General features: G+C 34.8%; 1 protein-coding gene across 1 annotated transcript in view; it reads right to left on the bottom strand.

Annotated features, from left to right (window-relative positions):
- KCNH8 (potassium voltage-gated channel subfamily H member 8) overlaps positions 1-12,099 on the bottom strand; it is a 174,166-nt gene that overhangs the window by 67,775 nt on the left and 94,292 nt on the right. The window contains exons 6-7 of the mRNA XM_030264957.4: positions 6,243-6,400; positions 830-1,037 (exon numbers count right to left, since the gene is read on the bottom strand). Of these exons, the coding sequence (XP_030120817.2) occupies positions 830-1,037; positions 6,243-6,400 (366 nt within the window). The remainder of the gene's footprint in view (positions 1-829; positions 1,038-6,242; positions 6,401-12,099) is intronic.

The following is a 12,099-nucleotide window of genomic DNA, read 5'->3' as shown; positions in this document are numbered from 1 at the left end:
CATATTTAAACAGATGACAACAGGGATAAAAGAAAACAAAAAAATTAAAGGAGATAAGAATAGGGCAATCTGCAGTTTGAATGCATATCACTGAGCCTTTGGTCACAGATGTTTGCATTATTTCCCCCATACCAAACTTTTTCTCTTGGGGAACTATTTGATCTTTAGATAAACTTTGTTTATGGAAGATGTTTCATTACAAAAAATGAAAAGTTTGGACTCTGAAGAGTTAATGTGAAACACTCAGATCAGAATGAGGGTTGGGGTAGAACCTAAAGATTGGAACAAAACTGAGCATTCCATTGATAAACTGAGCATATGATTCCATCTCATATGCTCTGCAAAAATCTAAACCTGCAGATCCTCTAAACAATAATTTCAAAGGGAGTTTTTAACTTGAAGACATTTCAAGGCCTATCTGTTTCAATGCATGGAAGAAATAATCTGCACACTCGAGGGAATGTTTTGGTTGATGAATGTTCCTAATTTGCAAAACCAGGATGAGTTATCTAATCTATTCTTCTACGCAGTCTATCTAGTCATTTCCTATACAGATCCTGAATTTTCCAAGTTTTGAATCACTCTTAAAAATCTATAATTATTTCATATTTTTTCCAACTGATTTTTATTTTAACCTTCTTCTTTAGATTGATTGGAAATTCAGAGTGCCAGTCTCTTCCTTTTCTCTACAAACAGCACTAAATACTGGTATAAGATTGAATAGAACCTGACATTTTGAGCAACTTATACATGCACTTTTATATATCTACATACATTTATGGATACATACACATGTGTGTATATGTCCATACAGGGAGGAAGAACTTACCTATGTCCCAAGTAAGGGGGTTATTCTGCTCCATCTCCCTTTTCCCTATGACATACCAGATGCAGGCCATCCAGTGAGCAAGCAAGGCAAACATGGACATGAGAAGTGTGAGAACGATTGTGCTGTGCTGGGAGTAGCGATCCAGCTTCTGCAGGAGCCGCAGGAGCCGCAGGAGCCGCACGGTTTTCAGCAGGTGGACAAGGGAAACCTGGGAGAACAGGCAGAGAAAACCACTCATCAGCTAAACAGCTTGGCAGCAGCTTACTTCTACCACACAGTCCTCGTGTTTCAAGAAAGGAAATTCTAAAGCTCTATGAAATGTTGCCCACTCTTCATTCAGCTGCACAGCTGACTAGACTAAATCTTAGGACATCAGAGAACAGCAAAGAAGATGCTTTAAAAAAAAAGTGTGAAATTTTGATGTGTAAACACACAATTAATAGTTCTGATATAAACCAAACAATCTTGAAATACTAGATTTTTCATGTTATCTTTTTTTCCATGCAGTCTTCTTTCAGATTTAGCTTAAAAATTTGTGTTTGTGAAAAATTGATTCTTCCCAGCTCTGGAAGAGAAACACAATTGTCAAACTGACCAAAGATCATTTGACTGCAATATGAAACCACAAAATAAGTATCTCCAAGCACACAATGATTTTTCAGCTTCAGCTAACAGCACACCTAGTTTAACTATGTATGAGATAAAACCAGCCTATAATTTAGCATGGAAGAGGCAATAAAAAAATATCAGATATTTTGCAGAACAATAAAGAAGTTAAGAGAAGGCTCATATTTGTTCTTGAGATTTGACCCTGTGTTCAGGGACCTGGGCATATTTTACTGCTCTGCACTAAGTAGTAATACAAAAAAGCTTTCATTAAAACTTTTAATACTGCTTCTTAAATTCCTTAACTAAAATATTATTGCCTTTGAAGTTTATGTGGCAAAAGCAGCACCTGATCTGCTCAGCACCCTAAGTATACATCAGTTTATGAAGTATATGGCTCTGGCTTTGGAGGAGTTCCAGCATAAAATGAACAGTCTCTAGATGGCCCCAACCCTTCCAGAGCATCCTGCAACCTACATCCATACCATATTTATTGTGCACAGCTTACAGTTTTGCAGCGAATGTGCTTGGCTTGTGTTCAGCTGTTGAGTAGAGTTAACAATATACAGATCAGGATCCAAACAGTTTTATTGTATTTGTCTTAGATAAAATAGCCATAATTTTTATTAACAGTAAGCTTTTTTTTTTTTTTTTCTTCTTTCATTAATGAGACAGTAGGATTAAGGCCTAAGGTTGATACAGGATATCCACATGAGCTGGGAAAGTAACATGAGACTTGATGTGTCTTGCCACAGCACTCCCAGAGCACAGTATAGAGGTCTCTCAAAAACAAGTCTAAAAACACAGCTCAATCAATATCCTTTTGCTTTTGCTAATCCAGAATATCCTGAAGCTCAGCCTTTTTGTTACGAAAGCTAAAAATCTGAAATCTAAATTTTATTGGTGTGCCTTCACCAACAGCTAGATTTGAGGTGACTGATATATTCTGTAACATCAGGAGATTTTTATTTGTTCAAAGACTTAACAACTCAATGATTATATTCCACTCTCCAGAATTAACTATGTGAGAAACCTGCAAAGAAGAAAATAAGAAATCTACAAGCATTATTTTTTTTTTGTCACTAGAGTTTTGGTAGTGCATAAGTAATTCTCCCATGAGCCTCTTCAAAGAGCAATATTTGCAACTCATTATTTAGTGTGGGTTTTTTTTTCTCAAGAACCTTTACATTTTTTTCCATGTACACAAAAAGGAAAAAAAAAAAAAGAAAATCAACAAAAATATGGCATTTTCTAAAATACATTGCTAAAATAAGATCTGATATTTGAGCACACAAACATTTACAAGGTCATTTCTTGCATTTCATTTCTATGTCATTCTCCATCTACAGTGCCAGAGAATTAGTTGTGTCTGTGGCCTTAAGCCCAAGATAAGGGCAAATCTAGAACAGAAGGCTGCAAAATATTTGAAGTAATTGCCATGTTTATATTACTACAGTCATATAACTTTAATTTAGAGTTATTCTTTAATCACCATGAAATTGTACCAACTGCCTCTGTTTCAGTGGTAATTAATTTCACAAAGTCTCCTATTCTTCTCTCTCATCAGCTTGTTTGAACCAAACATGGTTCTGTTGCATTTATAACATAAATGGGTTCCTATTCATGACTGACTCTTTAAGGAGTAGCAGTAACATACAAATATTTGTATAATGATTTTGTATATAATGATTGTATATGTGTTATGGCCTATACATTGGAGCCTTCATCTTCCCATGGGAGTCTATGTTCTAAAACATCACAATTAAATAATGATAGCTTTGGTGAAATAGTTTTTATTTAAATATTCCTACAAATAAGAAATTGCAAAAGGACTGTTATAATTCTCTGTGTGCCCTGCCAGTTATCAGTCTTGCCTAAATTCTGACCATTTTTGTTAAGCTGCAAATATAAAGACAGTGAATCATATATCATAAATATTCTTTTTAATGTGGAAGCAGGTTTCATTTCAAGGCCTAAGGACTGCCCCATTTCAAAATAATTTCTTCATAAAATTGAACACAGATGTAGTTAATCATGTATTATTGCACTGAATTTTCTCATTAGTCATGCCAAATGCTCTTCTGGTATTGTGCCCAATATGTCATTGGAAGATCTAAAATGCCATCAGGCAGCTTCTTTTTCTATGTCACAAATTTAGGAAGACAAAATAAGGTGTCAGCACTCATACTTGTGCCTGCATAGATTTTTCTTTGCCCACAGATATAAAATCATCAAAATTTTCCATTTTGTTAATCATTTTAGACTAGCTGGGTTAACCTTTTTCTGTCAAAAGGACAGGGACAGAATTTTATCTGAGACTAACACAAAATCAATCAGCATAGTCCTGAGAAATACTGACAAAAAATAAAGTTGTTACAAACCAGCAATTAAATTCTCTGCTTGGAAGAATCATCTCCTACATAAAAAATGAATTAATGAAGAAACAGGATACATTTTAAAAAATGACTAGTGGAAGAGATTTTTAATATTTTTTCTTCCACCCAGTTGTTTGCTTTTTCTGAAACGATGATACTCGTGCTCTCCAGCCATCGATAGCTACTCAGAAAGGAGCAATTCAATTATTATAACTAGTGCTTAATGGCCTGGGTTTTATGGCAACTTTTGAAACCATATTGCCCCAAATTAAGGGAACCTTTATGTCAGATGAACACAAGGATGGAAGGAACTGGGGTTTTGGCATGCACTGAGGATAGGGAGGAATGTGCCTGTGGTCTCAGATCTCCAAAGAGCCCCTGATTTTAATGATAGGGCAGAATCCAGGTAAGGTGTAAAAGCAGTAGAGCCAACTCATACAGTTTAACTTTTGTTTCTTTCAAAATATGTATAAAACCAGCAAACGACTCCACAGCATTTACATGCACTCTGGCTCCATCAACCTCCAGCTGGGGTATGACATATATGTGCCATACATACATAGGTATGTATGGCACTATACCTATGGCTTGCAGAATTTAGAGCGTCCCTAAAGGTTTGGCCTTTGTGCCGGGGCCTGAGCAGCAAAGGGCTGAGATGCTCCCTGATGCCCCTTCTCACCGTTCTGTTGAGGCAACATCTGAAAGTCGATGAAGTGAAAATCTGAGAACAGACATGAGGAAATGGTTTATTAAATCATGAAGTCTGAAAACAGTGTTGTGTGATTAACACCTCCCCCCATTCTTGAGACAGCTGAGAAGTCATTGTTATCTTGAGGTTTATATTAACAGTTGCCAAGTCTTGTCACGACAGGAGATATGATACAGTAAGGCACTGTGTTCCCATCAAGGAATCATACAGAGGTCTTATTGAGGGAAAAAGTTTAAAAGTATGACAGGAGATGTGTATTAATCATATTATGGTGGCATTTTTAATAATATGACAATTTAACTGTAAAAATAATCATTGGATAGTACTTTCTTTTCCAGAATTAAATACGGAAAACTTATCAGTCCCTTCCAGTGGGGACAAAAATTTGTTTTCAGGTTTTTAAATTTTTTTTTGACAGAAAGTAAACACAGTTAATTTAATGAAAATTATTAATAGAAATTAAACCAATAGCACTATACTAGCTGTTTGGTTTGAGTGTAAGGGATAAACTGAGATAGTAATGTATTTAAATAGATTACCCAGCTTTTTCAAAGAAACAGTAAACAATGTGAAACTAACAATCAGGTTCTAAAAAGCATCTGCACTAGTATTAGATTGATGGTTCTTTATGTAATAAATGACATGAAAAGGGAGTTCATTGAAGGAAATGGAATTAAATTACAAAATGAGACATGGTACCTTATATGCGACCTTTCCTGACTAGTGTTTTTCTATGTTTTTTTTTTCCCTGATATGTGTTTATCCTGTCATTTCTGTACTTGTCTGTAACTCACTTTTAATGAAATTGAGATTGAGTGCATCTGTTAATGAAAGATCAAAATTCTGGAAATTAGAAAGTGGACAGCTGAAAACCTTAGTCTTTTATGGCAAAAATTCACAAAATTAAGAAACCTCTGCTGACACTTTTTTTTCAAAATCTAAACTTTTTGATTCAGAGGAGTAGGAGGTGTTTGCATTTTTTAGTGGGGGGATTGTTTGCTTGGCTGATTATTGCAATTTTACTTTGTAGATCCTTACTCTACAAAACCCAATAGGGCTAGCATAATAAAAACCTTTGTCTTAGCATAAGTAAGCCAAGGCGAATGTAACCCATCATGACTATGACATCACCTAATTTTAGAACAAACATTTTTAGAACAAATATTTTCAAAGCAGATTAAGCTTTTTGCCACTACATTCCTAAAAAAAAAAAAAAAAAAAAAAAAAGATGAGTTGAAACCAAAGTCACAGTACATGACAATTGTAAGCAATACATGTTAGAACATACAAAAAATTAGTGGTCAGGCTGTAATTTTTGCATGAAGATTCCCACAAGTAAAGACAAAAAGGCTTCCTGGCTAAATAAACATGCTGACCATTGCTGACCATAACAATGATTTACTTTACCACAGTAAAAATGTATCACTCTTGAAAAATTAAGGACTGAATTTATGCCCCATAAGAGAGCAAAATTCATAGCAAACTGTATTTGAGTAAAGTAATTAAACAAGAAGCTAACATAGATGCAATTTTTTTACAAAACAAAGATAATTCAATTAAAAAATTGTACATCCAGGATGAAAATAGACCACAAAGCTGTAAAAGACACCTAGGTATTTTAGTTAATTTAGTTTCAGTCTCCAGATCTGGGGGAAAAAAAACCCCATATAAACAAACCCCTCTTGAAAAAAGAGAACAATTAAGAAGAGAGGTTAGTACTTACCACAGTGACGTTGAAAGCATAAAGAAGATCAAAAGGAAGTGCAGCAATTAAGTCAATGATAAACCATGTAGTCACATAGTGGATACAAATAGATCTTGCTTCAAATATCACTTGGCCAGACTTGCTGACATATGTTGTTCGGAAATTTAAAATAATATCTGCTTGACAAAGAATGAACAGAATCAGAGACAGTGATTTCTTAATTCCTGGGCAAAACAACAGGAATTCAGAATAATGCTGATTGGTTTTCTTCTGCATCATAAATACCAGGTGAATAATCTAATACAGAAACAAAAAAAACATAGTAGTAAGAGATGCACACACACAGAGCTATTCCAATGAATGCATTATTGTTTTCAAGGAGTAAATAAAATGTCTAAAACATTTATCACTCACTGATTGAAAAGAGGATTTGAATTAAAAACCAACATCCACACACACTGATCTTTAAATGGTACAAATATTGGTATCTTTCTAAATGAAAAAAAAGGGTATTATTTTTGTCCATAAAATTTAGTTACATTATTTTGAAATTAAAATATCATTCATTATTTTACTTAAATATGTGATTTAAGCTCTTTTAATGATAACTACTTAGCACAGGTGACAAATGTCATCTTCAAGGATAACCATTTTTTTATCAACTGAAAAATGCTGAGCACACTTGAACAAAAGGTTTTTTTGGCTATGGTGGAGATCAGAAAAGTGATATGAATTGCTTGGTGACTTGTGTACTTTGTTCCCATCTAACATTCCAGGATGAGTGCCTTTCAGTATGAGATGTAATTTTGACGTGTCTTGCCAAAACACATTTGCACTTGAAGAAAAACTCAGATCTTGACAACAATTATTTTCATGTCCTACAAGACCAAGACTATAATCTGTCCTCAAGCTATGCACCCTGTTTCTACTAACATTAGTGAGAACTACTTCTGCAACTTTAACTGTGTCAGAAAAGAGTGCAGCCAGTGATTAAGGCTGGTGTTTTACAGCAAGATAGCTTTAGGGAAAAAAAAGAGATTGATTTGCATTTCTCCCTAGAAGTTCTTTAGGTAGGCTACACTAAGACTGCATAAAGCATGACCTTTTCTTCAAGCGTGCTAACCACAATATGTAAGAAGACAGGAAACAATCTTTTTCCTCCCCACTCGGGACAAAGAGAAGGGAGAGGCTCAGCACACAGAGAAAATCATCCTGGATCATTCCTTTGGGGTATCAGAAAGATTCATTTAGGATAAATTTTGCAAGTCCTCATATTCTGGGTCTGAAAAATAATAATTTGCCAGGTTTCACCAGAAGAAAATTTTTATGCTGTCTTCTGTAGCTGGAAGCTAGACAGCCAGCTATGAACATTTGTCATACTGGCTAACCTGCACTTTGCTAGTAATAAACCTATAGTATTTCTAACAATTTGACCTTGGCCACTCCCACCCTTTGACCCACTGCAGTCAAGTCTCCTAAACTAATGAAATCTTTGGGGAATTTCTCAATTTTTTTGGCACAGTGGTGATTCTGCAATTTTTTTAGGATTTAGTGCAAAACTGTAAGACAAAGTGACCTAGACACGCATGGGCAGGTATCTGGTTCATGGACTGAGGTCTTGCAGAATATAATTAGTTCACAGTTTATGAACTAATGTTTTCCTTAAACCAGCTCCTCAAGATGACTAGAACATATAAGGAAAATCAGAGATATTATAATTTCAGATTACCTCATGAAGTAGTCTCAGCTGTCCCTGCATTCTTAAAGCTACAAAAATGTTGTAAAATTTTCAATAATACAAGTAAGATAGGAATATAACATAATTTCACATGGTTCACAATGAACAAGGCAGTGAGTTTGACTCCACAGGTGCTTTGTAGAGACAGTAGGTATTAGCCACATTTCCAGATCAGTATGGCAGCATCAGACACATACAGAACACCTTTATGAAGATTTGTTTCATAGAGATAAGAAACATAAAGATATTTGCATCGCTAGTATGTTGAAACTGCTCATTGTCATTTGTGTCATAAACTCCAAAGTGTAATTATCAAAGTTAGAAAAAGTATTTGCTTATTTATTACCCATTAGCATGCGTGAAACAACTAAAGCTTTAATAGAAAAGGAGATAAATTCTTGCTTTAAATGTAAGTACATCCAGTACACTGGAGGCTTATTGATGTGCATATACAATTCACTGTTCAAGATTGAAGAGATTAGAGGTTTTTCTGCTTTGCACTCTTTTCTGTCATCCTATCAAAGCAATTTAAGGCAACAGCCCCAGATAATAGCTATCTTAAAAAAAAAAAAAAAAAAAAAAAAAGGAAATGCTGCTAAGTGCTTGTTTCTGCATCCAGATTATTAGATAAAAGTCCAGAAGGTGGGAAGTGTGATCCATCTCATTTTTCTTAACAACTTTCTGAGCTATACTTGGGTGTAAACAGTTTCTTCATCTGGGCAATCTTATTTACAGCTTAACTGCTGTGCTAAAGTACTTACTGAGAAACCTGTAAGGGAAAACACAAGAAAAGAACTCCTGAGGCAAAAAACTTCTAAGAGTACAACAAAATCTTTAAAACAAGTTTAGAAATTATCATTACTTCTGAGAGATAGTATTATTTCTAGGAATAATATCTTCCACAGTTTTCTGGGGATTTCTGTTAAAAAAAGATTTACTTTTTCCTTTTTTAAATAAATGTTTTCTTATCACTAATAATACCTTTACTAATGCAAAAATAGTAAATATGAATGAATTATTTAATATTTTAGAAATTGTTAATCTTATTGTGCAGTAGCTTCTACAAACTGATGACAAAAGAACAATCTGAAATTCATCACAAGCATCAATAATGTAAAGCTTTGGAGATTCTAGATAGATAACTCGAGAGCTTCAAAACTAATGGTTTTCTCTAGTGCTGAGTTTGTTCTAAATGCTCTGAGATGAGGTGAGTTTTAGTCATTTCCTACAACATAAAGGGCAACAATTATATGTTTATGCCTATAAACCAGGCAAGGAGGAGGTTTAATCTCTCAGCTGATTCTTAAATCATATATTAAGTGACCCAAATATATTTGGATAATTAGTGGATTAAAATTTTTTTACAAGGGATACATTTGAATATACTATCTTTAAGTATGCCCTAACAAAAACTTCAGCCTGTGTGAACTTCATATTTAAAGCTGTGTTTGATTGTTTCAAGCTGGGACAAAGACTGCAATCCCTCTTCTGCTTTAGCACCTCTCAGCAAACATTATAAACAAAGACTATTACTAAAGAAAAAAATCTGAATTTATTTTGTTGCAATTTTTTTTAATTGGAGCTAGGAAAGGATCACTTTAACTGGTCTTGTGAGCCACACATGTCATGGGCTCAGGAAAGCAGAATAGAGCATTTAAATAATGTCTCTGACATGAGAAATACCATTACAAAGTTGCCTAAAACTAAAGCAGGAGGAACAGCAGAAAATATCAAACTGCTTAACTCATTACACCTGTCTTGAAGCACAGCACACGCATATCTAAAGTACCATATATTTCTTGATGTAGAGAGGGAAAGAAGTGTGAAATGTCTTCATTAGGAAAAAATTGAGTTGTTCTTTTGTTACACAATTCAATTTCAGTTCAAATTTAAAAAGCTCAGGATTCAAGCAAATTAAAGCTCAATATAAAATCTAGACTTTCCAATTGACTTTAAGAAAGGTCCTTAAATAATGTTTAACTACACGGCCTTTTCCACAACTTATACTGTGTTTAACAAAGACACATGTTGCGTTAACAAACACCAATGTGTCTTAAGCCAGCCATGATCTCCTCCTTCCCCACTCATTTCTGCACACACTGCTGTGTGTGGACCTTGAGCAAAGAATGTCAGCCTTCCAAGCTGTGAGGGGTTTTTTGTCTGTTGAACACAAGATAAACTTGACCTGAATGCACCCAGCAGGGAGAACCCAAGATCTCCAATTTCAAGAGGCTTGGAACTAAGAAAGATGTCACCCTTCCTTGTGTAGGAAAATGGGCTTCTGCTCCACACACCCTCAGTTCACAGCTCCCTGCTGATGCAGTTACTTTCTGCTTTTTGAGTCGTGTCCTCTGAGTCCTCCTTCTCTCTGATCACCTTTCCCTACCAACCCAACACAACACAGACCAGAAACCCCTTTAGGCACTAAGTCCTTAAGATGCATGCAGAGATAATAAACAGTGAATTTGTGAAACCATGGCTGTGATTTTTCACCTGGTTGGATCCCACAGCTAATTAGCTCCATCTGCATGGATTCCCTCAGTCTGTTATTTCCACTACTGGTGGACACACATCCCTTAAAGAAAATTTTGTAATAGATATGATATCTCTAAAACTCATGCAAAGATACACTGAAAGATTATAGAAAATGCATTTTTATAAAACAAACCTTAGCTTTTTCAGCCATGAAATGAATTTAAAATTTTAATCTATATAAAGTTGCAGTTCCTAATTTATTTATATACTTTGCTCCCATTAAGCTCTTACACAGTATTCACAGGAATAAACACCAGAACACAGGGACCATTATTACCTGGAATAATGGTCCTGGAATGTCTTCCAAGTTTGTAATTATCGTGTCTATGTGAGTCTGTGATATTATCATTCCAAATACCTCTAGCCAAAACCATGATATAACTGGAAAGCTCTAAACAATTACTTTCATTATTTGAGTATTCTAATGGCTTTTACTCACCTATTGGTGACTATTTTCTTTTTCACAAGCTTCCAGTGTGAAATCCATGCCCTAGCAATTCTCAATTCCTAAGAAAAGGCAACTTATTTCACAGCTGGGCATAAAAGAGCTGGGAAATCTAAGCAAGCTAAGGTTTCGAAACTGGTGACCTCTCTTGGATTAAAACTCTGTATGACGTGCTACATCCTTGGCCACATTGCCTCTTCCTAGATTTCTACTATGTGACACATTCACACACAGACACATTCATGCAGTGAATAGTATGAAGACACCAATTCAAATGGGTTTTCAAAAAGGGAAAAAAAAGATATTAAAAAAATGGAGGTTCTACTTAGGGCACAATGCAGATTGGTCTCCTAAATAATATAAAAAGAACAAAAGCCACAAGCTGGTAGTCATCAAACTAACCTATTAATCATTAAGATGTTTTCCCCTTGTAAAATTTTAAAAGGCAATATGTGTTTTGTGTATCTCAATTTCTAATCCCTGTTAAAAAAAATCACTACCTGGAGGCCAGCTGAGCCACTCTACTCATAAACAGGATTATTTTACTTGAAGCAGATTATTTCCCTGTGACAATATTTTTTTTCTCTCTTTAGGCTTGATTGTTTAAAAAATAAATCCTGCTGGGATTAAACATATGATAAAGTTATAACAGAATAACATTTCAGGATTAGGCAGATGATTCAATAACTGCCCATAATACAGTCTTAAATTTTAGAAAAGGCCATGTAATATACCTCAGTTTAATTGTCTTTCAGTGGAAACTAAATGAAATTGGAAAACCCCGTGCCTTTAGGGCAAGTGGCATACATATAAGAAATTATTTTTTATAAGACTGCAGTAATTCAAACCTGTGCTTGAGAACTAGATGGTTTAAGTACATTAAGCCCACTGATATTCAGAGAAGACAGTTTTCTACATTATCTCCCTCTTCTCGATGGTATGACTGACTCATCTTTAATGTCTTGTATTTTTTCCTTTATGTGATTTTACATTGACTGTCCTTAGCTAGTAATATTTACCCCAAAGTCCAGGCTCTTTCATCTATCTGATTGTTTTAGCAAATTTTATTTAATGATACAAGGATAATGATATTAGAATCTGGCCATAGAGCTTTTAGGAAAGTTTCCAGGAAATATCAGTGCCATATTGTTTGAAGA

This window comes from Taeniopygia guttata, chromosome 2 (genome assembly GCF_048771995.1).
Source record: "Taeniopygia guttata chromosome 2, bTaeGut7.mat, whole genome shotgun sequence".
NCBI classification, from domain to species: domain Eukaryota; kingdom Metazoa; phylum Chordata; class Aves; order Passeriformes; family Estrildidae; genus Taeniopygia; species Taeniopygia guttata.
The sequence above is the reverse complement of the archived record's forward strand: the minus strand, read 5'-3'. Positions and strand labels throughout refer to the sequence as shown.